This window comes from Bombus pyrosoma, linkage group LG5, assembly GCF_014825855.1.
Source record: "Bombus pyrosoma isolate SC7728 linkage group LG5, ASM1482585v1, whole genome shotgun sequence".
In the NCBI taxonomy this organism is placed as follows: domain Eukaryota; kingdom Metazoa; phylum Arthropoda; class Insecta; order Hymenoptera; family Apidae; genus Bombus; species Bombus pyrosoma.
The window spans coordinates 5,162,430-5,187,377 of NC_057774.1; the positions used below are offsets into that span (position 1 = coordinate 5,162,430).

Below are 24,948 nucleotides of genomic sequence, written 5' to 3' on the forward strand. Positions count from 1 at the left end.
CTCGTGCTAGTCGAGTCGTTTTCTTCGGCGATCCCGTGGATTCAAATTTCCAAGGCGCGTCGTCGAGAGGTTCGAGGGACAAATCCGGCGCTTTGTCCGGCCGTCCTACGATCCCTGGTACTCGGTTAACCGAGGGAATTGAAATCGCCTATCCTGCGGAATCCGTCGCATTCACTCTCGATGTCCGCGCGTGCCGCCAGTATCTCGACGATCTGGCGACCATCTCTCGACGAACCAGGAAACCAGCTTCGTTCGAGGAAAAATTCCGTTTTCACCGGAAGGGAGGAGTTGAACGGTACAACTCGTGTGTCATTACCGAGGCGACGGATCGATACTTCGGTAGACGCGGTGCTGCGTGGCAATTCGTCGTTGCCACGCTCTGGAGCGAAGAAACCAGGTCCGGATGGAGATAGGAGCGGAACGAATAAGTAGCTGCTGGTAGTTGATAGTTGGTAGTTGCTGCTGTAGGCTTGGTACAAGAGTTTATTAGGGTTTATTTACAAGGGAACAGCTTGCACAGCGATATTTTATGCATCTTCACAACACAAGCATCAACGATATAACGCTCTATGCTAACGCTAATCGCCGATACCGGCGACAATGAATCGTCGCTTAAGCTATTTTGCGTGGAAAAGACGCAGAGCGCGTTCTCTTCGGACACGAACGCGCAACGTTCCGCTCTGCGTTTCTCCACGTCGAGTACGGAGTTGGAACATAAATAACGATAACGATAACGATAAGTCGTGATACGAAATATACAACTTATGTTACACGAACGAAGTCGATATTACCTAGGTCTCGTGAATTCGTACGTATATATGTATAGCTATATACAGTAAAGGTCGTCATACGATTGATCGCTTAAGAATGCACATACGTGCGGCCAGGGGATCCAACAACGACCGTACCGTATATACAGTGCTTCGTCTTCGTCTTCGTCTTCGTCTTCGTTTACGTCTACGTCTTCGTCTTCTTCTTCTTCCTCTTCTTTTTCTTCCGCTTCTTCCCGTTACGTTGCTCCGATCGAAAACGCAAATTCTGCGACGACGTGGTTGTTACCAGTGACGATTCCCGGTGAGGATCAGACACACGGAAAGAACGACGAGAAGCGTGGCAGCGGGTCTCGTGCGGGGAGAAGTCGAGTGGTCCCGAGGTCGTGGAAGAGTGCGCGCGCGCGCGCGATACGGCGGCGCCGAGGGGAGGACGTCGACTACGACGGCGACATATCCTGGGCGTCTCTTCCGAGACTGTCTGTCGGAGAAGGTGTCGCTCTTCGCGAGGGCGATGGAGAGAGCGATGGCCCGACCGGGGTGGAGGACTTGGGGGCGGTGGCCACGTGGTACGGAGAGAAACGATGGTGCGCCAGAGCCAAGGCCGATGGGTAGAGAGGCCGAGGCGCCGCTGGCCCCGTGTTCGGACTCTGCGTGCTGGACCCTGCCAGCTGCTGCTGTTGTTGTTGTTGTTGCTGCTGCTGCTGTTGCTGGTGATGCGCGGCCGCGAACAGCGTCGGCCCGATCGACGAAGCCCACCACAGATGGCCGAGCTGTTGCTGCTGTTGTTGCTGCTGGTGTTGCTGTTGCTGTTGCTGCTGATGGCTGGTGCCGGCGGACGAGGCGCCGGGGTAGACGAGAGCCGCGGGCCCGACCAGCTGAGCGTACGGGCTGACCGCGACCGCCGCCGCGGCCCGAAGCAGCATCTGCGACCGCGCCGCCCACAGCGCCTTCTCCTCCAGGCTAAGGTTACCCACCGCTCCGGCCTGAAGTTGATCCATCTCGAACGGAAGCCGATGGGGAAACCTCAACGATTGCTGCTCGGCCAGCATCGACTCCATCGTCTCCCTGAAAGGGAAGCTGCTCGATTACGCGCGTATTCGCTCTCGCGGCGATTAGAGTTCGTCGCGCCGCGTCCGTAAACACGTTCCTAAGATTTACCTCTCGAAATCGGTCAGACGAGACGAGTCCCGAAACCCCTTAGCGAACGGATTGCTGTCGATCTTGAGCTTCGTGATCTGAAACAGAAAAGCCAATCTTGGTCGTCGATTTTCGTCAGCCGCCGTCGATTTCCCCATCTCGTTACCACGGGCTACGACGACTTTTCTCCAGTCGGAAGTTACGTCATCGCCGGCCGTCAACGACGCGTATCGGAAAACGGTCGACCGTTTCGAAACGGTTCGTTCCATCGATCGAGAATCAACGGCTCGCAAAATTAGAAGAAGCCGGGAAAAACGACGCGGCGTTGCATTCCAGATAGAAGAAGGGACAGATCCGCTGAACGAAGGATCACGGTGACAGCTAGAACGAGGCGCGGTCATTCGGGTTTGCGATCTTTCGAAATTCGTTGGAGAAAGTTGGCAGCTAGAAATCTACCCCAACTGGTCTTCGCGAGGGCAGCGTTCGGCCGTTTCGCGTTACCGCCGCCATCCGGCCACCCACGATGCGGACGGAGCAGGTGGCATCGGTCAAAGTCGAATTAGCTCGGGGTGACGAGATTCTTCCCGTCTCACGCTTCCGTAAACCCTCGACGGACGAAAGATTCCTCTTCCCCGCACCTCTGTCGTATCCAAATACCGAAACGATCGGTCGTGTTCGAAAAAGGAAAACGGTATGATTTCGCGGGGCGGTCGACTTGCTTTCTCGCTTTCGACGAAAAAAACCGTCCTTCGACTCGTCCTCGTTCGTTTCTCTCCGAAAATCCCTCGAAAGGGAAGGTCGAGATGGGAAGGTTGGAAGAGAGAGAGAGAGAGAGAGGGGGAGAGGCGGGATGTAAGAGAGAGAGAGCAAGCATCCGCGCGTGTTTGTGAGCGAGAGAGAGAGAGAGAGAGAGGGAAAAAGAGAGAGGGAGAGAGAGGGTCGGGAGCTAGAGTCGGTGTCGAGTGGGTGGTCCAATTACCCTACGGTTTCGCGCTCAGGAGCAGCACGTGCAGCCTGGTAATAAGACTCTTTCGTTCAAAGCCGAGGCTAAGCCGCGCTAAGCCCGGAGCTGCCTCGGTTTTAGTTACGATTCCGCTGACATCATTAGCCAAACATCTGGCCCACCTCCGCCGTCAGCGTCGTCCTCGTCGTCTAGCTACTTACTTGGACCGCGCGCGTCGTTCCGCTTCGGTCTCCGCGCGGCGTCGTTCTCTCTCGGCTGTGTTCGTTTTACGATCAGCCGGGCAGCTATAGTTCACTCGCCTCGCGACCATACGCCTATCTTTGAAATCGACCAGCGCGGCCGCTACTTTGCGCGAACCGTTCGCTTTGATATCGTGCAGCTCCTTTTGCCGGATTCGAACCGGTGACGGACTGGACTCGCCGCCACGCGTCTATCGCGTCGGCGGTCTCGCGACGAGCACCGATTAATTTAGCAACTCGACGCGCACGCGGCTACGCCTTCTCCTTTCAGGCAAATCGAGAGGCGCGCGCCGCACGGCCACCGCTTTTCGCCTGCGTCCGTCTATCGACACCGACACCGAACGCCAGTTTCCAAGGAATGCGAGGCCACGACGATTTCGCGCTTTATCCGGATGAAAAACGAAATTCGCCGGTCGATCGTACGCGCGGCTATCCCGGCAAACGGTGAACAAGTTATACGATTTCACTGACACGATCCGACCAAACGGTTGGACCACTTCCCAGACCGATTTACAGCGTCCACGGTGGACGCGCGGCGAGTGCTACGCCATGATATATTTCCTCGCTCTCTCGATGCCAAACCATCGTCGGAACGTATAAATCGTAGCAGCCAGCGGCGCACCCTCCTGCCAGATATTTTACTCTATATCGGCCCGGATAGCGGGAATCGCGAAAAAAATACCGGAGATTTTTGTCGTCGCCGGTATCGGTCGATGCGCGAGCGAAGGTCGTTGCCCTCTGGTTTCGTCGGATCGCCGTGCGATTCTGCAGGACCGACTCGCTAATTCGCCGGTGCCAACGACGGACCGACGCGATGGACGATGCACGAAACAAAGTCCACGGCGATCCGTCACGCGATATTCGCGAGCGTAAACCTCGTACTCGGCTGGGCTAAGGAAGGAAAGAAAGGGGCGCGGTTTTCATGACACGAAGTACATAATTTTCAACGAAAGCTGAACAAAGGCGCGGTTCGATCGTAGTCGATAGCTCGAGGACCGATCGAACAACGTTTGTTCATCGAACGACAGGTAGCCAATTACGTCCAGCTGCGAAGCGCCGATGAAAATTGAGAGAGAATTTGCGAACGCGGTGAACGGGCTTGCGTTTCTCTCTGTTGGGACCGATCGGTTCTTCGCACTCGGGGGAGTTTCGACCGTTTCCATTCACGAACCGCTAGTCGCGAAAGAAGACGATTCGATCTGCTAACGCCAGCACCGATCGATCGTCCAACCATATGAATTTTTTCGCGTTTCGACCGAAGAGAAAGAGAGGGAGAGAAAGAGAGAGGTAGAGGAGTATTCCCTCGCTACATGGTCCGATTCTGCTTCGGTCGCTCCCTCCACAGAAGCTCCGCAAAATGAAGCCGTAGGTAATTGAAAGGGATGCTTTCGCACCCGGTCCGCTACTAATAATAGATTTAATAGAGACGCGCTCATCGAAGAAGGGGTCCCGCGCTCGCTCGGCTTGGAAGCTCGGCGCGCACCACGGCCGCTATTTAGTGCCGGTTGCGCGCTGTCATGCTCCCTAAACTTACTCTTTCTTTCGCTCTCTCTCTCTCTCTCTCTCTCTCTTTCTCTTTCTTTCTGTTCCTGGCGTTCTCTGTCTTCTTCACGGCGCGGCGTCTCGTCGAGAATTCGCGTTGTCGCGAACAAACTTCGCGAACGAAGCGAAATGTTCGTGGTTTGGCGTTCGACGCGCGCACGACGAAATCGAAGCGTGGCCGTGTGTGTCCCGGTGGCCGTAAGTAAGTACACGCGTGTGTGCCAACCGACCAGCCGCCAACGCGTACAGCCGCCGTGTGTGGTTTCCAGAGGGGCCTCCTCCTCTTCCTCTCTCCCGCCTCTGTCTCATTTGAACGCGATTATTTATGTTTTCTTTCGTTCGTGCATGCCGACGCCGACGCCTGCAGCCACTAAAACCATCGACTGCTTCTTCTTCTTCTTCTTCTTCTTCTTCTTCTTCCTCTTCTTCCTCCTCCTCCTCCTTCTCCTTCTTTTCTTTCATCTCCTCTTCATCTCCTTCGCTGTTTCCTCCTCTTCTCCACCTTCTTCTGCTTCTGCTTCTGCACCCGCTCTACCTTGTTCCGCGACGCGCTCGGCCCCATCTTCTTTTTACGTTAGCGCGTCCTTACTTCTCGCTTCGTTCCCTTTCCTTCTTCGTTTCGTTTCTCTCCGCTTCTTCGCTTTTTTCACGGTTTTTCTCGGAATTCACGAAACGTGAAACGACTTAGCAGGCAGTTGCCCCCCGTTTCAGCGTCGAGCAGCTAATTAGCCAAAGTATAGAGGCACAAGGTATAAAAAGATAGCGACGCGCGATTTATTACCACGGGAATTTTCCACTGCGATGATCGCGATCACGATTACTCCGCAATTATTACGAGGCACCGCGTTGAAACCGCGTTTATCTTAAAACACCTTCCGGCTATACGTCGTCGTTTTTCTCGATTATCTCTACAAACTCCGAAATCGTTAAACGAAACACGACAAATACGTTTAACTCGCGTCTCTCTTCGAGTCCTATTTTCCGGTAGAGTTTCTTACGCTCCCAACGAACGTTATCTCTCGGGCCAGCGTCGTTATCTTCGTCCTGACATCGAACGAAATCGGAGAACCGCAGCCGATTCGAGCCGATAATACCAATGGTGCGCGAGCAGGGAAACCTCCGAATGGTGCGTGAAACGTGGCAGCCTGCCCGTGTAGCTATACGGTAGTAAGTATTTACATACTTATGTATCTACGCATCTATTCCAGAAGCGTAAACGTCGACTTTGGATAACGACGGCCCGTCCACGACGACCACCACGAGCGGGACGATTAGGAGCGGAACAGAACATGGGTCGCGGAGAGCGGGGCGGCCGAGTCCCGAGCGAAAGAGAAGAGGCAGCGAACGAGAGAAGGCGAGGAGACATCAGCTGGCGATAAGGAGCCGGCAGAACGGATGGAGAGGAATACCAACGGCGAGCGTGGCCAGAGGGAAGAAGAACGGCAGTTAGGTTATGAATTATGACGCGTGCGAGCGAGAAAGACGAATCGAGTCGGTGTTAGAGGTCGTTACGAGAAAGAGTCGGCTTGGAAAGACAAGAGGAAGACAAAAACCGTCCGCAACGATACGTAGTTCGTACACGGGAAGTGGCTGGCAGGGAAAAAAAAGTTGGTCCCTGCTAAACGAGCCTACCCCTCGACGATGACGAGCACGAGAAGAGCAACGGAGCCAGCGAACAAGACGAAAGACAACACCGAGAGCACGATAACGACGACCGACCGACCGACCGACCGATGGGAGAGCCGCGAACCGCGACGAATCAATTTCGAGACAGCGCGGCGCGACGGCCGGCTAAACGAGCCAATGTCTCTACGCCACGGAAATCCTCTTGTCCTCGCTCCACCGCTTCGCTTTTTTTCTCGTGACACGCGATCGGAAGTATCGAGCGACGATCGCAACCGCGAATCTCCGCCTTCGCTTTTGCCTTCGTCGTTGCGGCCGAGGCGGTGAAGAGCGCGGTCGAACACGGTGATAACGACCAGAAGCGAGGACAAAGGACGCCCGAGATAGGAAAAAGAGAGTTACGAAGAAGAGCGTGCGAGGCCGAGGAGAACAGTGGGAACGGACGTTGGAAATTGGACGTAGGAGGGGGAAGGGGACGGAAGGAAAGGAAAGGAAAGGAAAGGAAAGGGAAGGAGAGCCGGGTCGAGGTAATTGCCGGGGCATCTCTTCGCACCTCATCATCGTCATCAACGGCTCCGACGTTCTCGTGGTTGTCGCGGACGACGAGGGTGGGTCGTCCAACGCGGACCACCCGTTAGCGCTTTGAAGCCGCTCGATTGCCTCGGTTTCCTCCTTCTCTCTCTTCGTTGAAACGACCGCAGCTCTCGCGGATCTTGCACTTTTCTCCCTTTATTAGAGGCAAACCACGCGGTGATGCTCGAATCTAAGGAATCGCAGAACGTACGGTTCGCGGCTTTGCTCCGTCTGTCGTCTGGCGCGTTGTTCAAAGGCCGCGTTGCTCCAACAACTACGACGACGATAACAATAACGACGATTCTGGTTAGTTTGGAAGGAACAGAAACAGGCGGAGGATTCCGATCGCATCGTTCGAAGAGAAATGGAAGAGAAGAGAATAGACGTCGCGCGTCTCTCCTGGCTCGAAAATCGGATCTCGCGTCGTGCCGCGGGCATCGCGACGCCCGTGGAATGCGAACGACCGCGAGTCAGACCACACACCAGGCGGTCGCTGCTAAACGACTATCGTAAAATACGATTGCGCTGTCGCCCTTCTCGCGCTCCGAACCGAGGAATCCGTAGTTGGACGCGCGCAAGAAGAATCGTCGCGAGGTTAAATGTACGACCGGTCTCCGGCTAAGTCGTCGCGTTCCAACGCGAGCGTCCGCTAACAATTCAAAGCGGAAAACCACTGCCTGGAGTCACTGGAACGTTCCGCGCTCACCGTTAATTTAAATGTCGCGCAGGCAAGTCGAAAATTCGCGATGGCGACCGAATCCGCTGACTGCGAGAAGGAAATGTGGCAGCCCAAGGGTAGGACAATTTGTACGTTTCAATCGGTAGAGAGGAAACGATTATCCGAAGCGAAGGGCCGAGCGACGAGCAGGCGAGAGAGGAAGAGAGCGGGGGAGAGAGAGAGAGAGAGCACCGTTCTCGGGGGCACGTGGAAGACGCGCGATGCGTCACGTCGTGGCGCGGCGCGGCGCGGCGGAGCAGATCTCGACCGACGCGTCGAGGATCGCGTGAGAAAAAAGCGAAAAGGGCCAAGGAGAGAAAGCAAGGATAAAAGAGGGAAAAAAGGAGGAGAAAGGGAACTGGGGAAGGAAGGTGGAACGAATAAAAGCGTGTAACGGTAGCGAGAAACAAAGCGAGACTTACGAGTTGATTCTGATAGGCGGTGACAGCGGTGAATATCGCCTCTGGGAATATGAAGGTCTTGTGAGGTTCCTTTTCGAGGTCTGTTATCGGCTTGGCGGTGCCCGACTCCGGTCGCTTCACCAGGTGAATCCTCGGTTGATATTTGTGCATCGAGTTCAACACCAGCTGGAAATCGTTACGAGTCGGTCAGAAGATTCGCAGCGCGTGGTATCTTTATCGACGCGTTTGAAAATAAACGATCGTACCGCGTTTAAATCGAACGAGAGTCTGTTACCACTACCATCGCGTAATCTTCGCGAACGTTGCGTCTCACCCCCCTCGACTGGCATCGATTCGACCGTATTCGGTGCACCGATTCGTCGCGTTTCTCGAGTTCGCCCCGGTCCGTCCCGTTCTTCGTCTCTCGACCTTCTTCGATTCGTCTATCGCCTCGGGAAACGATAGATGGACGATACGAGAGGATCTCGACGGGAGAAAAAGCGTATGAATTAGGAGCACTTTGCTGGTCTCGAACGTTCCCCGCTTACCATTCAAAAGAATCACTTTGCCTTCGTCCGGCACCGTGTAACATCCTGAATACAAAATGAGTACCGTGAAGAACCGTAGCCACGATTGGGGTTCCTATTTACGTCAGTCATCCGATGAATTAAGGAGTCCGCTGCTGGCTGCCGCTGCCGCTGTCGTTGTCGGAGAGAAATCGAATACCAGGCCACGATACTGCCACGAACCCACCGACCGAAGCGACGCGTTAGATGCGTTCTCGTTCTCTCGCGAATCGCCCGAAACGAATCGAAACGAATCGAAACAAATCGAAACGAATCGCAAACGAAAACAAATACTGATCGATCGAACTACGAGCTTGGGCTTGCCGCAAAGCTACTCACGTGGCCGTGCCTATCCATGTCGTTGTTGGTAAGCTTCACTTTTTCGAACGAGACGACTTGCTTTCGAAGCTGCTCGCCCGTAAAAGGTGAGTCCGGGTGCACGTAGAGACGAGCGGGCGCCGGAGGATCGGCCTTCCCAGCTACCAGCCAAGAGCTCCTGTGATACGCGTATCGATACCTCTTGTTATCCACAGGAACGATGTCCATCAGAACCGCGTATCGACTATCCGCCTTCAATCCGTTGAACGACACTCTGCACGTTGGAAACATTCTCCTGCGAAATAAACGATAGCTGAGCAAGAGACAGAGAGGGGGAGAGAGAGAGAGAGAGAGAGGATTATCGGTGGTCGAAAACCGTCCACGCCGATTTCAGGGTTAACGCGCCAACACCGAAGCGGACACCGAGGTGGTGGCAGGTTCGCTGGGTACCAGAAGAACCAGCAGGCAGAGGGGGCGGAGGGTCAGAATCGAGGGGGCAGAGGATGAAGCCTGGCGTGAATGTTTTGCCTCGGAGGCCAAACATTAATACCGTGTCGGGCCCCCCGCTGCTCGACCACTAAAACGCGGGGACACCCGCCGATCTTATCTACGTCTTCTCCTCGGTCCTTGTCGACTCGGTATGCATTCATCCCGCCAGCGCCACGAGCGTGAGTAATGCTTTTATTTATCAACCCGTCCTTTGTTAATGAATTGAACTCGCCTCGCGAGAGAAGCTAGCCTCTTCGATTCCACCTTCTGCCTACCCCCTGTACACGACCTCCTCACCCACGATCGAACCTCTAACCCCCGACTTCCTCTCATCCCGGGACGTCGCTTTTCCTTCCCAGACCCGCTCTCACGCCCTCCACCCTGTTTCTCGCGTCGATCGAAACCACGGCGACGATTCTTTCGTCGACGGGTCGCCGTCGTCGTTAAAACTTCTCGAAAAGCTTGGCAAATTTCCTCCTTCGGAAACGTTCACGCCCACTTGGCGAACGCAACACCCGAGCTGCTGCTTGGAAACGCCGGTGCCGCGCTTCGAAGACAGGGGTCTAAGGACACGGTCGTGCGAGAAGGGAGAATTTTCTGGCCGAGAGGAACGAAGGGGAAGGTCTCCCGAGTTTTGTCCTTTAAGTCTCTGCAAATAACGGGAAACGACGGAGAGAGGGTAAAGACCGGGATACGACGTAGGAGGCGGAGGCGGAGGCGGAGGCGGAAGCGGTGGCAAAGGCGGAGGAGGCAAAGGCGGAGGCAGAGGCGGAGGCAGAGACAGAGACGGAGACAGAGACAGAGGAGCGGTGGCAAAGGCGGTGGAGGGTGACGTGGTAGAAAGTCGACCGGGTGAGGGACGATAAGTTGACGCGGGTGGAGGGTGCGACGAGTAACATCGCGGCGCAGATCTAATTACCAACGCGCGAGTAAACGCGCAGTAGGGTAGTGGAACCCCTTTGGGAGTCAACGAACAACGAGAAGGAGCAGGAGCAGCAACAGCAGCAGCACGGATGTTGCCGTCGTGGCGGGCAATTAGGCGCGCGTCCGCCGCGTCGCGTCGCTCTCGTCCTTTCTCCGGTATTCGCCTCCCTTCCCATCGTCCTCTTCTTCTCGCCCTCTCTCGATAACGTCGTCTCGACGTTTGCCGACTGTTCGATCGCGTTCTCCGTCCAATTTTACTCGCCCGCCAGTTCGTCACGTACCGTAGATCGGCGATAATCGTAATCGGGGGAAACCATTTAATCAAGTCCGCTTGCACGCTGCGCGCCCGACATCGTCTTTACGCGAATATTTGAATTGGTTTTCCGTTCGCCCTCTCCAGAGACGCAAATCGGGGGGAACCTTACCTGCCAGTTTTCGTGATGATCATCTCGGTGCCTAGTTCGTTGAATTTATCCCATAAGTCTTTCGTCTCGAGGTGACACACCACGTGCCTAAGCTCTTCGCAATTGGACCGTTCCTGAAGGAGAGGATTCACGGGTGAAGCTGCTTTGCCGCTGGTGCTTCCGGCGTCATCCGTCTCTGGATCGTCTTCCGCGACGATCGCCTCCTGAATCGGTGGAGCGCCGCGGACCACTCCAGAAACGCTCGGTTCCCTTTCTGAAAAGCACGCGAGGGATAATGAAGATGTAGGTTTAAAGTTTGCCACGGATCGAAAGAGAGAATGAAATTACCGGAAATTACAATCGGAAAAGGAAAACCGATCGAATCGTTTTATCGATGAAAGAAACGCATGTATCGAGATACCGTGCACGGGACGAGCTAATAAAAAGGCGTTAGCTACGACGACGGATAATTGATTAATCGGTTGCATCGTGGCTATCGGCAACAGGCATATAGAAACCTCGACTCGGATGCGGATAATCTCGCGCCTCTCCCTCCGTGCACATCGAAAGGTTCCCAGCTGCAGCGTGGGTCACGAGCAACCACGGACACGTTTTGCGGCTAAAGCAGGCACCGCGAAAGAAAATTGCCGTTATCCCAAGTAGTAATTCGTAGCTAATGTCTTGCGACGCGATGCGACGAGGTGGGGTAAGGCGCGGAGTGATGCGAACCGCCACGAGGCATCCACCGTCTGTTGTTGCGAGAACCGTGTTCCGCGACACAATGACACTCATTCTCTCGATAATTAGTAGTCGTCTCGATCGTCGGTTTCGCAGTTGCGTAAACGCAATCACGCGACCCACTCGATCGGTCGACCGAATTCTCGAGCCGCGCGTCGCAACCAGCCAACGTATCGACGAACCAGCCAACCATCTATACCACGAATCACCCGAAAGCGACAGCAGATCGCAATCTACCGCGCGCGCGTTCCTATAATTAATCGATAGTTTGCGATTTTCAAGGATCGTTCGTTCCGTGTTTTGCACGATGCCGATAGGCTCTAGAGCGGCGTAATCGAACGCGCGCGGTTCATTCTCCCACTTTTTCTCTCTTCCTCTCTTCGTCTGCCTCGGCATTCGTTAGAGCTTCTTCCCGGCCGAGACAATAACGACGCCGCGGTAGCGGCTGCTAAAGGATAATTATCCACTTACGACGGAGGTTACTTTAGTTTAACGTTATTATCCCGACCAATGCCGACCAAGTGGCAGCGGTTCGTGAAATTACAATCTTTCCGGCCAAGGTAAAACGGCGACGAACGCTCTTGTTTGCCCTCGCGCACAGATACCTCTCTCTCGCATCGGTTTTCAATTTGTCTCTTGCCGATTGCAATTTCGGAAATTGGATAGCGTGCCATCGCCTAAAACGGCGCGCGTAAACGCGTTCGATCCCGAGGGGTCGTTCGATCGCAAACCGCTCGTTACGACCAAGCTGCAGGACGTCCGAAATTCGTTAGGTCGCGGCTGGGCGATGAAATTCTCGCGCGAGTTTTTTCAACGATAGCCGCCATCGGACGCGGCTCTCCCGCCATTTCCTCCGTCTTTGGAACAACCGTGCAGAGTCAGGGACGCTCGCTCGTCCAACAGCTTTCGAGGGGCAAGAAACGCGTGGTAAAATAGAAGAAACCACCCGCGGACGAGTGTTCGCGAAATCCGTTCCGAACGATCCGTGATGGAACGAGAGAAACGCGTTCGCGAGTTCCACTCGGAGTGTTTCACTCGTTCGGCTGTTTTTTCCAATCGATCGAACGACGACCGAACGCAAATCAAATCGAGTTTCACCGACTAACAAACAATTCCTCTCGATCGGCCGGACGATTAACTTCCGACACTCGATAAATTCGAGTTATCGCGAATAAATTAACAATAAACACTATCCGGTCTGCCAACTATTTTCGCAGCAGATTTTCTACGTCGATAACTTTACAACCGTGTATTTCACTTAACGCGGCACGCTTAAAAATTACTTTCGCTCGTTAAACTGATTCTCCTCGCTCTCAAGGGAGAGAAAAACCAATCGTTGCGTCTCTTGCCCCTCTCTCTTCCTCTCTGTCTATTTTCTTCTTCCCCTCTCTGCCGTTTATGCTTACCCGGTTTTTGCAAATCAACGAGTTTCTTTATCGTAGCATCGCGAAGGAACGAGCGACCGAGCTTGACGCGACAAAAATCAGCGACACTTCCGGCGTGGCAAGGATCGGGAGGGTCTCGCAGGGAAAGCCGGTGATTTTCCACCGTAGTCGCAACAACGACGATCCGACATTCCCAGGCTAAAGTCGGAGCGGCACTCGAGTTGCACGCAGGGCAAAAAGACGCGACATGAGGGCACGAGGGCAGCGACGGTGGCGGAAGTGGCGTAGGCGGTAGCGAAGGTGTCGTCGCGCGAAACGCGAATAACTGTTTAAACGGGAATTTTCGCGAGACCGTAGCGGCTAATTGGCCGGTCAGAGAAGGTTGGCGCGATGTGTGGTCTGTCATCCGCGTATTTTTATTCGACACGGCGAACGGCGGTGTTAAACGACTGACGAAACGGATGACGAGTCGCCAGAACGGTTCGTGGCTGCGCGTCTGCCGACTGAGCACGAGTTTCGTTCGAGTTTACGAGCGACCTCGTCAAGTGAGTTACGGTTGCGAGTGCATGGCGCACCAGTGCCGCCGGATCAAAGACGCAAAGGAGGACAGATTGAAACGCGTCCCACTGCTAATGTCCTCCCACGAGATCTACGAGAACTTCAGCTCTTCCCGCCTTCTTCTTCGTCCGCGCGTCACGCGCTTCTCGCTTCGCTTTCCACCACGTCGTTTTAGGCTCGGTCCAGACGAGCGACGTTCTACCGTACGACACCGTTGCGGTGTCGTTGGTAGAACGGAGAAACCAGGTATTTGTTTCAAAGTCGTCTATTTCGCGAGAGAAGGATACGTACACACGTGTCTCCTTGTCCTTTCAACTCGTTGCCGCTGCAGCGATTTGCCGCAAACCGCTGGCTGGCATCGAGCCTTAAACTTGCCTCGCGACTCGCGACCCAGACATTTCTCTTTCCATATTTCCACGTAACGCCGCGTGTCCACGATTTTCTTCGCGAATCGTCGATTCCGTATTCCGCCGGCTATTTTTGATCGATCGCACCGCTCGATTCGATCAAGGTGCGGAGTCTCGAAATCGATCGCGCTGTCTCTCTTTGTCCTTCGTTACGAAAGCTCCCGCGATCAACGTGACGCGATTGCTTAACAAACAACCAAGTTCGCGTATCGACAACGATAATCGACGGGTTTTCTCTCTTATCGGTCGTTCGGCTGCCGCGAATTCACGAAATCTACAAATTGTTCTCTGATCTTCTGGATTATCGAAAACGCGAGTCGCAATAGGAGATCTCACGGAAAAGCGAGCTATCGCGACAACGTTCGATTCTCGGCGTTTCTTCAAAAACTCGCGTATCTCGGTTTTCTCGAGTGTAGCCAGCCTGTTACGCGCTATCTGATCGATAGAGAGAAAGAGAGAGAGAAAGAGAGAGAGAGAGAGAGACTCAGAGCAATCGATCAATCTGTCGACAGGTAATTAAAAGAAGCATTTTGTTTGTTCGCGAAACATAAATTAATCTGGTTGTGTCGAAGTACGCGCTCTTTGGATCATGTCCGACGGAATTCCCACGCGACCTTCTATCCTTCGAAACTCTCGTTCCTATCGCAACGCGAAGCAATTTCGTCACCCGGCAGACAAGTTTTCTCCTCGTATTTTGCAAACAACATGGTTCACACACGCAGACTCGTCTCGAGACAGCGCCAACGGAACACCGAAACGATTCGGCAAGATCGACACCGTGTCACCGACAGCCTGTCAGTTAACGTGGTCGCTAAACAACTCGAATCAACGACGCGACGTCGATCGAAACGAAAATCACCGTAATTTCTCCGTGCTTTCTAGCTTTGTCTCTGACTACAACTACGCGCAACGATCAAAAGGTTTTAGTCGAGCAACGACGTGCGATGCAATATTCCGGCTGAACGAACCGTATCGCCTCGTTTCGCCGACCGTATCGAAACGAACGGACCACACGTTTGCGAACCGATCGTCGATAGATTACAGGGTAGATCGACACGCAGAGACACGGTACACATCTTGAATCGTTAACGTGCGCTATAAAATACGCCGCGAGGATTTCCCCGGAATCGTCTGCAACGCCGTATTCCCTGTAAATTATCGTAATTGATATCTTCTGCGTTTGTCCGACTAAAAGTCATCCGCGTAGCGGTGGAACGCGATAATCGTTCCCCCTTATCGATATCGCTTATCACTTATCATCTATCGTAGCAAGAAATCTCGCAAACTTGGGACACAAAGAGCTCCGATTCTTGGAAAGAGGAAAGAAAAAGAAAAAGAAGAACACGGGAAAATAGAGTGCGATATCGTAACTACCGGCGCAACGGTAGCCCTGGCGATTGTCCGAACGGTAAACCGATTCAAGTGGGCGTCCACCAAATTGCAGATGGTTCGACGCGTATAAAACGTCTATCGGCCGCGTGATTTTCGCTCCGAGGTTCGACGTTTACGCGTCACAGACGACGAGTCGTCTGGATCCCATCTGGAAATCGATCGTTGACTTTCGTTGTCCGACGTGTTTGGTCGTGAAGAGACAACAAAATCCGGACGATCGTTATGGATCGAGGCTGGCGTTCACCGAGTGATGGCTGCGGGGGTCCAAGTAGGCGTTCAAGCAGGCATGCAAGCTCGTTGCTCGAGCAAGTCATTGATTACTTTTTTACGGATGACGTTCGCATCGAGTCGTATACGTCGGCGACAACGGTCTACCGTTCGTCGCTCGATAAGCGGCATCGTGTCGTTCGTCTCGTTACTTTGCGAAACAAAACGCTTTCAAACGGTCGAACGAAATTCATACGCGAACGGACATTCAGGAACACGCTACCTCGGAAACGCCAGTCTCCGAGAGGCATAATTCGTCGCCGGTTAACGAGTCACGAGGTTCCCGAGTTTGGGATTAGCGATTTATTCGAACTAGGTGGCTGGTGAACATGAAAGGAGAAGGAGGGGAAGGAGGAGGAGGAAGAGGAGGAGAGTATTCGCGCGTGTCCAACACACGTGCACGCACACGAGAGTTTGGTCGATTCATCGCACCGTTTACCCAAGTTTATTTGGGAACGACGGTCCGTTTCCGTGGGTGAATTGCACCGTGGCCAACCGTAAATTTCGACCGCGTAGAATCTTCGTGGGCGATTATTCGCCGCGGGCGTCCAAGATACGCGATGATGAAACCAAACACCGTCGAGTCTCGTTCGGACGTCTGGCTGAGCAAAGCAGCCACGATCGTTTCCAGAATTCCGATGAGACACCTCACCTGGCTGCGCGAAACGGCCGTTTCTCGCCTGGCGAATTAACGCGCGCCCGGGCACAAACCCGGCTACATGCCGGTTCATTCACAATCTTCGCCGCTAAATAATTCATTAACCACACACCAGCGCGCCGTCGTTCTCTACTTTTCTTGTTTCTTTCTTATCTCCCCGCTTTCCCTCTTTCCTTCCCTCTTACTTTGCCACTCTCTGCCTCTCTGCCACGACAGGTAACCTTTCAAAAATAACGCCCTTCGCGATTAAGACAAACGCTACTCGTCTCGACGGCGATCGTAGTCGTGGTCACCGCCGTGGTCGCCGTTCTCGCTCGCAGATTGCACGAAGAAACCGACAACAACCAACCGGCCACGAATAACCGATAACCGATAGCCGATAACCAACGATCGATAGGATCGCTCTTTCGTCGGTCGCCTTTTTTGCTCGCCGAGAAAAACGACGGAGAACCGTGGTTTCATTATTAACGTACATACGTACATGGAATGCGAAGAAAAACGATTTTATTGCCCGAACCAAAGCTTAGAAAAAACTGCGGTGAGTGGCTCGACCCGATAACGAGACAGCTACGATCGGATTTCTACGTCGAGAATGAGGAAGGAAAGAGCTCACCGTGTTGATGCAATTTCCCTCCGCCGACGGCCTGTTGCTGCAACTGCCGATTATGATGAGGTTGTTGCAGCTGAGGCTGAGTGTGTTGCTGAACCGATTGCTGTTGCTGCTGCTGCTGCTGCAATGGCGAGGTCTGCGATTGTTGTTGCGTCTGTTGCTGCTGCTGTTGTTGCTGCTGCTGCTGCCTAGAATCTCGGGCCATGATGGCCGCGATGCTAAAGTCGGTGGCGCATTGGCGATTCGAGTTGCAGTTGTTGTTGAGATTGTTCAAGAGGCTGCTGTTCGGCGAAGGGCTGGAACTCTCGTCGCCGTCGTCGCGCGTGCAGCCGGGTGACAAACCGGTGGAAACCGCGGAGGCGGCGGCACCCTCGGTCTGCATTTTTCTTCCAAGAAACAGATGTCGAGATTCCTCGTCGTCCTCCTCGCTGCCGGCACCGCAGCCGCCTCCTCCTCCTCCGCCTCCGCCTCCACCGCCGCAGCCGCCACCGCCACTGCCACCGCCACCTCCACCACCGAACGAAGACAGCGTCAATCCGTTTCTCTTCCTGCCGCTGAGACCTCGCGACTCCAGCAACATCACCTCACGCTCTGCGTCTCGAACCTCGCTCGTCTGTCAACTATTATCGAGAGAAGATCGGTCTTTGGTTCGCTCCGGAAACAGTCGTTACCTGCCCGCCGATCCACCCAACAGAAATTTTCCACATTCTCCCGGGCGGCGATGCGACGATCGCGTCGCCTCGCCTGCGTCCCAGCGATCGAACGTTCGAATCTTTCGATCGAGCGCCAACAATCGACGATCGTTTTTGACGGAGAGAAACCGCGCCTCGCGAGGGTCGTCGACTCGCGGACCGGGGTTAAGTCGATCGTCGAAGTGCGCGACGAGGCGCGCGCATCGCCACGGTCACCAGGATGCGTCCAGTCTCCAGGTGTGAAAAACGGCGGGCAAACTGTTCCGACACACTCTTCGCGGAACGACAACAACAACAACAACGACGACGACGACGACAACGACGACAACGACGGCAACGACAACGACGATAACGACGACGACGACACTAGCCCGAGCAGGCGTGGAAGAGAGAGGTGGAGGGCGATTTTAGTTTGAATTTCGATTCGAGTAGAACGTGTCGCACGATATCGACGACTTGTATCGAGTCTCGGAGCGTGGAGAACGCAGTCGAGTCGAGCTGAGAGCGCGGACAGAGCGAGAAACGAGAGAGCGACCGGTTGCCCGACAGACTGACCCGCGCCACCGGCGGCCGGCTTCTCGTTTCGGCCCCCACCCCCGGCGCTTCGCGGCTCGCTCGAGCTCGATCGTCCGCGACGCGCGCGGCGAGACACGGGGTGGCGGGAGAGAACGCGCGCCACTCGACTCTCTCGGGGTGTGAGACGACGATGGGGCGGCCTGTTCAACAGGGAGAAAAGGCGACCCTAGCTCGGTAGGCGGTTCCCTCGAGCGAAGCTCCGCCCGAGCGATCAGCACCCGGCTCCGCCCGTAGTCTCTCTCCTCCTAGGAATTCGCCGAGAGGTTTGCGACCACCTTATTAACGCTTCCGTCCTTCTTCTTCGTGTCGAGCTGCACGCGCGCGCGCGCGATCGCCAACCGGCAGCCAGCTGTCTTTCCACGCGCGTACACCCGCGAACCGCGTTTTCTCTTCTTCTCGCGCGCTCTCTCCGCTCCTCCGCTTCCCCTTTCGACGCTTTCCCTTCCTTTCCCTTGGTTCCCGCGTCGTTGAAACGTTACCGATCGCGTTACCAGCCTCCTCGTGGCGGCGATCGTCACGAGTATAGTACCACGCCGGTGATGCCAACGGTGCTGGTAATGGTCCTCTGGTAGAGTCGTTTGTAGCGGTGATAGTAGGATCCTATGTAGCTACGACGATGGAGGCAACAGCGACGGTGGCGGTGGCTGCGATGGTGGTGGTGGTAGTGGTGGTGGTGATGGTGGTGGTGGTGATGGTGGTGGTGGTGGAGGTGGGTGGCGGATCCGGCGGCGGCGGCGGCGGCGGCGACAGCGACAGAGATGGTGGTGGTCGTCGCGAACCGTACCTACGTGCCTCCCTCCTCTTTTGCGGTTCTTCGTTGTTCCTCTTACCTCGACCGATCGTTCCTCTTCGTTCAGCAGCCGAGCCGTTTCGTTCGATCGTCCTCTTTTCTCCCGTCCAGGTTGGTACTTTCGGCACGGTCGGCCTCCCGTTTCTCCTCGAGCTCCGAATGCCCTCTCGCGCGAGCTCCGTGCGGACGAGTAAGCGAGGAGGGTGGTACGGCATTATGGTTCGGTACGCGGCATCTAGCCACAACAGCTGCCATTTTTTCTTACGAGAGGGGGCAATTGCTGACAGGGACCACCGTTTTCCTCTCTTCGTTCTGCCATTCCCCGTTCCCTCTCTTTCCACCGTCGCTCTTCTTCTCCCTTTCACTCCTCCCCCGTGGCTCCCTAGTTCTTTGCGCGGTTCCGTCGAGTCGTGCAATTTATCGTTTTACTGGCGGAGCTTTAAACGCGAGCGACCGGTAACGCCGGTGGGTGGTTAGCTGCTCCTCGGCCGGAGCTCGCTAACCGCGGTAACCTAACCGGCTGGTTGGGTACACCGTTGTTTCGTCGCTCGTCCTTCCACGGTCCTGTGGACGACGATTCTACACGGGGTCGATCACCGTTGGGCGGAAGCGCGACGTTTCGTCTCGCCTTGGAAAACTCATCGACCATCCGTAATTCGTCCGCTATCCCTGCGGCGACATGTCGCGCGTTCCGACTCGAAGCGCGAAGAAAGCAGCCTCGTCGATACCCAACTATCGCGACAATCCTGCCGAATGTCGGGTAAACGGATTCGACGAGACGAGGATCGGTGCGAGATGCGCGCGGCTAACGAAGACGCGGCGCGTTTGAAAATAAGAAGCTGCTCCAAAAGAACGATGCTACGCTCCGGGTGGTGGGAAGGGAGCAGATTGCTCCGGATATTATTATAATAAAGCAGGAAATTGCCTTGCGCGCTAAATACGTAGGTAGCGATACGTATATCGTGCGCGATATCATCGGCGGATTATTGTAATTATACGGTTTAACGTGTAGAAAAAACGGGCCGCGATATCATTACGAGTTAGAAATTTCACGCGATTCAATTCCGTTATTATCCGCGAAAGATAAATATTATAATTCTGGAGCGAACCGCGGCAACGGTGAGATGGTGCCATCGGTTCTGCGATCGAACGAAACCGTGCTTCCTCCGCCGATTTTCCTCCTCCCCCCCTCTCTCTCTCTCTCTCTCTCTCTGTTATCCGTGAAATCTTTTCGTTACGCTAAAAAATTCGACCTTCGTCGTATTCTTATCTCGGTGGAGAGCGGTCGGGCGGTCGGGCGGTCGAGCGGTCGCGCAGCGAAGCGAGAAATCGGCCATCGACGGACGGTTGTTTCTAATTACCGTTGTTCGTAACACGCGATCTCGCTCGTAACGCGGTGCACGGCACAAATACGTTAATTGCCCCAGGAATCGGTACGCTCTAGCAGACGCGCGATAATTAAACGTAACGACTTCGTTAGGCGAATCCCGATGCGCCGGCGTCTCCACTGGTTATTACGCCGCGGAGGCTGGCAAAGCTCGCGTTACACTCGACCGTCCTTTTTCCTCAAGATCCAAGAAATAGAGATCGAGCGGCGACGACGCGTCGTTTTGTTACCGCTTCGACGACTCAAAGCAGAGCAGAAGCTGTTACGATATCGTTTCCGGTCGTTTCGAACCTTCCTTTTTCTAGACGAACATCTCGCGGTTGTTCACGCCCAAGCGGCTACGATCCACGTTACGATCAGGTGAATCCGTTTGATACTCACGATCCAACGGAAACCACTTCAAAGGATCTCGCGTCAAAGCAGAAACTGCTTTCGACCGACCTAACTTTATGTATGTATCTTTAAATTCGTTCGACCGGTACGCCCTCTGACTCTTTATTGCCGCGAGTGCGCCTTGCGTCGAGATATATTTAGTCGTAAAAAGCACGGGCCAACTATCGATGATACCGACGATGACCGACTCCCTGACGAACGAGCGGACGAACGAGCGAACGAACGATCGTCCGAATGACGGAGCTACGCGTGCAGATCGAATCGTTCTTTGCGAGCGAAAATTTCGCGCATTTTCATCGTCGTTAGCAGGACTTGGACAAATAGACGGGCCATCGACGGACCTCCCGAGAGATCGAGCGACATTGCAGCTCGGTCTCCGCGCGGTTGCTTCTCCAACTGCCGGTTCGTTTGGGGAGAACTCGTAATCTGCTTAGTCTGACGCTGATCCGGACAAATCGCCGCGCGGTTACGCGGCACTTATTCTGGTCTCTCGATGCTCGCGACGCGAGCACTCTCTCCGGTTCTACGTTTTGTCGTACGAATCTGATCTGATCGATGACGGTGCCGATCCGACTCGTCACGATCCCAAGATGCCGGTCCTTTTCTTCGACGAATTCATCTCGGAGAGACGCGAGCCGTGCGTTTGTGTCGCTCGAAATCAGGGGAAAAAGGGGAGGAGGAGCTCGTGCTTGCGAGTTACGCTAGAGATGGTTTACGCGTAATTTGGGAGGCACGTGAAAAGAGTACCGCGGCTACCGGACCTCACGACCCTGTAAAATGCTCGTAGAAAGACAGAGGTTAATTAAAACTCGGTCTGTTCTCGAAACCCCGCCAATTTTCTTGGAGGATATCGCTTGAAACCACTTAATCGCTCGACCGCAAAAGTGCCACCAATCTGCCGGCTACATCGAGCGTAGCTACAGGGCCGAGATTCCTTCGAGATTCCCGAAAGCGCGACGAAGAAGAGACGGAAGAAAACGGACAGAGTCGAAAGGAACAAAAGGATCGCAGTTGCTAGCCAGAATCCCGTCGAATAATCCTAAAATCAATCGACAGACAAGAACCTCCATTAGACGGTGGTTTGCCAAATCCGGATTCGTCTCGGAACTAACAGACCTTTCTTAACGGATTTTCTCCGAGCAACGATATACTACGTACGTTGTACCACGTATGCAGATGCCTATGTAGTAGGTAGGAGGAAACTGAGACGGATAACATCTGCTGGACAGAGAGATTAGATCAGACAGAGATGAACTCGATTTAATTTTCACAATGGTCGCCGTCGTCGGGCTTGTTGCGCAAAAATCGTCGAGATTCGTGCGAAAAATCGTTTAGAATCGGCGGTGCGATGGAAGCTCGTAAACGAAACGGAGCGAAGCCGAATGGAAAAGAAGGAACCGTGGCCGCGGAGGCCGTTGCGCTATCCCTCGGGACGAATATGATGTAAATAAATGATGAGCTGCCCCTAAGGGAGTGGATATTAGAGTGGGGGTAAGAAGTGTTATGAAACATAATTAGCGGCCGCCGCCACTGACTCGCGATGATTACAGGGCGGTGAGCAAAGGTCCTGGCGCTGGAGGAGGGAGCCGATGCGGGATAGATTTCCTGGCTGGCTACGAGCTACCTTCTTACTTACCTTCCTAACGCGTTCGCGTCCCTCTGCACGCGCGCGCGCAACTTCAAAACCGTGCATGTGGTCACCGACCGCACACTCATACGCCGCCGAACCCTAACCCATACGTTCGGCTTCCACTTACCCAGAGTACGCGCACCAGTACTCTACCTATTGAACTACACCCACCCGTTCTCGCCTATTCCCTTCGACGCGACGTTCGCTACTCGCACGACAGCTAAATACGAGTCACCGTCAGATTTCCACGTACGACGTTAACCGCCTACGTGACAACCTACACGCTGCATCTTGCAATTCTATCTCCTTCGTACCGATTTTCCGCACTTTGCCGACCAAACATCGTTCCTCCCTTTATTCGTCGCGATCGTTTCGCGCGGCATCGCGGACCTCCGCTCGTCGTTTCTTCCTTCTTTGGTATCCCCCTCGATAACTTTATCCCGTCGGCATCGTATCCGGCGGAAATCTTCATCCGTCTTTCCACCGTTTTCCATCGATATCGCGAGCGAAAGAGAATCGACTAAAACGGAAAGAAGGTTAAAGAGATTCGAGAGGGCGGCGAAGCTCCGTGAAATCGTTCCTCTTCGACGTCTCGTTTATTCGGCAAGGTACGCTTGCAAATTTTTACGGTGCATGGCCTGCTTAAGGAGCCTTCGTCCCGAGTAAAAGGTACTTATACCTTATGGGTACCGAACGACGACAACGACGACGAAGACGACGACGACGACTGTGAGTGCTTCTCATTCTAGAAATTTTTCCTACCTTCGATGCCGCGAAGTTAACTCGCCGCGTTCGACAAGAAGACCCATGAAACTTTTACGTGTATCGAACCGCGCTATTTACGGTTAGAATGCGATTCCCGAAGTAGAATCGCGATCCGCTCGAGCGGATCTCGCTCTGTACAATCTCGTCGCGACGATCGGTTCTTTCGAGGGCAGTACGTTCGAAAAACGAGAGAAGAAGAGAAGAAAGGGGGAAGAAAAGAGGTAAGAAAAGGAGGAAGCAAAGGAGAGAAAGACGCAACACGATGGAGAACGAGAGGGTAAAGTCGAAGGCGTTGTTCGTATAAAGGGTACCGTGACCGTTTGGTATGCCGGGCAACGCGACAACATGCTGCGTTATCAGAATTATTGCTGGAGCTCGCGTTTCTCCAACCAATACGAAGTTAATGCGGCGCGTTAACATTCGTGGGGTGCGCTCGAAAGCTCGCATCCCCGCAAGCTGTGGCCGGACTATCCCGTTTCAAAGGCTGGCCTGCCCTCCTGCTACCCTCTTCCACGTGCCTTCCGCTTTGCTCTGCTTCTCCTTCGACCCACCCCCGTCCCTCCTCTCACCCTGCATATTGCTTTCGCGCACGTACGCATATGTCGCCGAATATCCTTCGTAAGGGGTAGAGACTCGGGTCCAGAGAGCTCGGCTGCTTCGCCGACGAGCCATTGTGCCTTCCAAGTAGCTGTATCACGTGCTTTATATGACCGAATAAACTTTGGAAACCGTACGTATTGGAATTGTTCCACGGAATTCGTTAGAAAAGTCGGGACATGGGTGCGGATGCGACATTGTTCAAGCGACGAGAAAAACAAAACGGTAACGAAACGGGACAACGAGACGAGCGTTCGAAAGCGGAGAGTCGAGCTCGGTTCTACTCGACTCCATTCGACTCGACCCACTTTCCTGTGTTTAGCTTCGCCCTGAGAAAGTTCGCGCCGGCTATTCCTTCGATCCTACGAATCGAATAACGAATACATTTTTCTTCCAGCGATATCGATTCCGATATCGCCGCTATAAATGCCAGGAATATTACGCATCGGCCTAATAACGATCGTAATAAACTTACGAGCTACTTTATAGGATAACCGCTACTGCATGGTTTCAGCTGTTCGTACAGATGACGCGGCTCGTAAAAATTTCGTCGATAGGAGTCGAGTCGTCTTCCTCCGGCTCTTTTCTAAGCTTGCATGGGTCGATCGAAATTTTTCGTCAGCCGTATCGCTCACGGAACATAGTTTCGATACTCGAGTTTCCAGCCAACTGCCTTAACTCGTACCTACGTAATATCGGGTTGATTCTACGATTATGGATCGACTCTCGATGGTTTAGCGATTCGATGGCTTAAAATTCGATAAACCAAAGTATGATGAAATCGCGTCGTTCGTGATACTCCGTTTCGGAGGGTGCGTTAAACTGCTTCGCTTATTAGCGGAGATTTTTCTCTCGCTTCGTCCCTTGCGCAAAGAGGATCCCGGCGCGTCATCGGCAGTGCGCCGACAGTGTGTCACGCCGTGAAGAATCTATTGTTTTGACGTGACCGATTTCGACTCGTGACCGAGATTAAACTGTTTACGGTTAAAACTGCTGCGAATTACACGCATCCGATTTAATCCTTGATTTACGAGCGGGGGAACGCGACAGAGGGGGAAACAACCCGACTGATCTCGATCCTGGTCCCGATCCCGATCCCCGTGAAAAATCGAATCGTGGACGGAGCCCGAGTCGAATGCACCCTTGACTCGTGCCACCATGGACCCACCACTTTCACGACCTTTTCGCCAACGTGACGCACCCGTGCAAACGTCAGCCTTATCTCTTCGTTCGTGTTTTCCGTTCCAACGACCTCCTCTTTCGCTTCGCTCGTTTTCAACTACCGCGTAACCCGACAGCGATTACACGATATTCGAACGAATTCTCTAGAAGCATGGAAAAAACATTCGCAGTACGTTTTAAGCGATTTGTACACTCGGCGTAGCTGTAAAGGCTACGAGATGTCTCGCGTTGCACATCGACGGATACGTTT

The 24,948-nt window shown here is 54.0% G+C and overlaps 1 protein-coding gene across 2 annotated transcripts; it reads right to left on the reverse strand.

Annotated features, from left to right (window-relative positions):
• Positions 1–471: 471 nt before the first annotated feature.
• Positions 472–17,937, reverse strand: LOC122567320 (T-box protein H15-like). 2 transcript variants are annotated; one of them, XM_043725692.1, is made up of 6 exons: positions 16,690–17,937; positions 10,693–10,945; positions 8,876–9,149; positions 7,992–8,156; positions 1,932–2,008; positions 472–1,838 (listed from the first exon to the last, which is right to left on the reverse strand). In XM_043725692.1, the coding sequence occupies exons 1-6, from the start codon at positions 17,264–17,266 to the stop codon at positions 1,211–1,213; spliced, it is 1,974 nt and encodes a 657-aa protein (XP_043581627.1). In that variant the 5' UTR covers positions 17,267–17,937; the 3' UTR covers positions 472–1,210. The 2 variants fall into 2 exon arrangements, with proteins under 2 accessions (XP_043581627.1, XP_043581626.1); XM_043725691.1 differs by having other exon boundaries at positions 472–1,850.
• Positions 17,938–24,948: the final 7,011 nt, after the last annotated feature.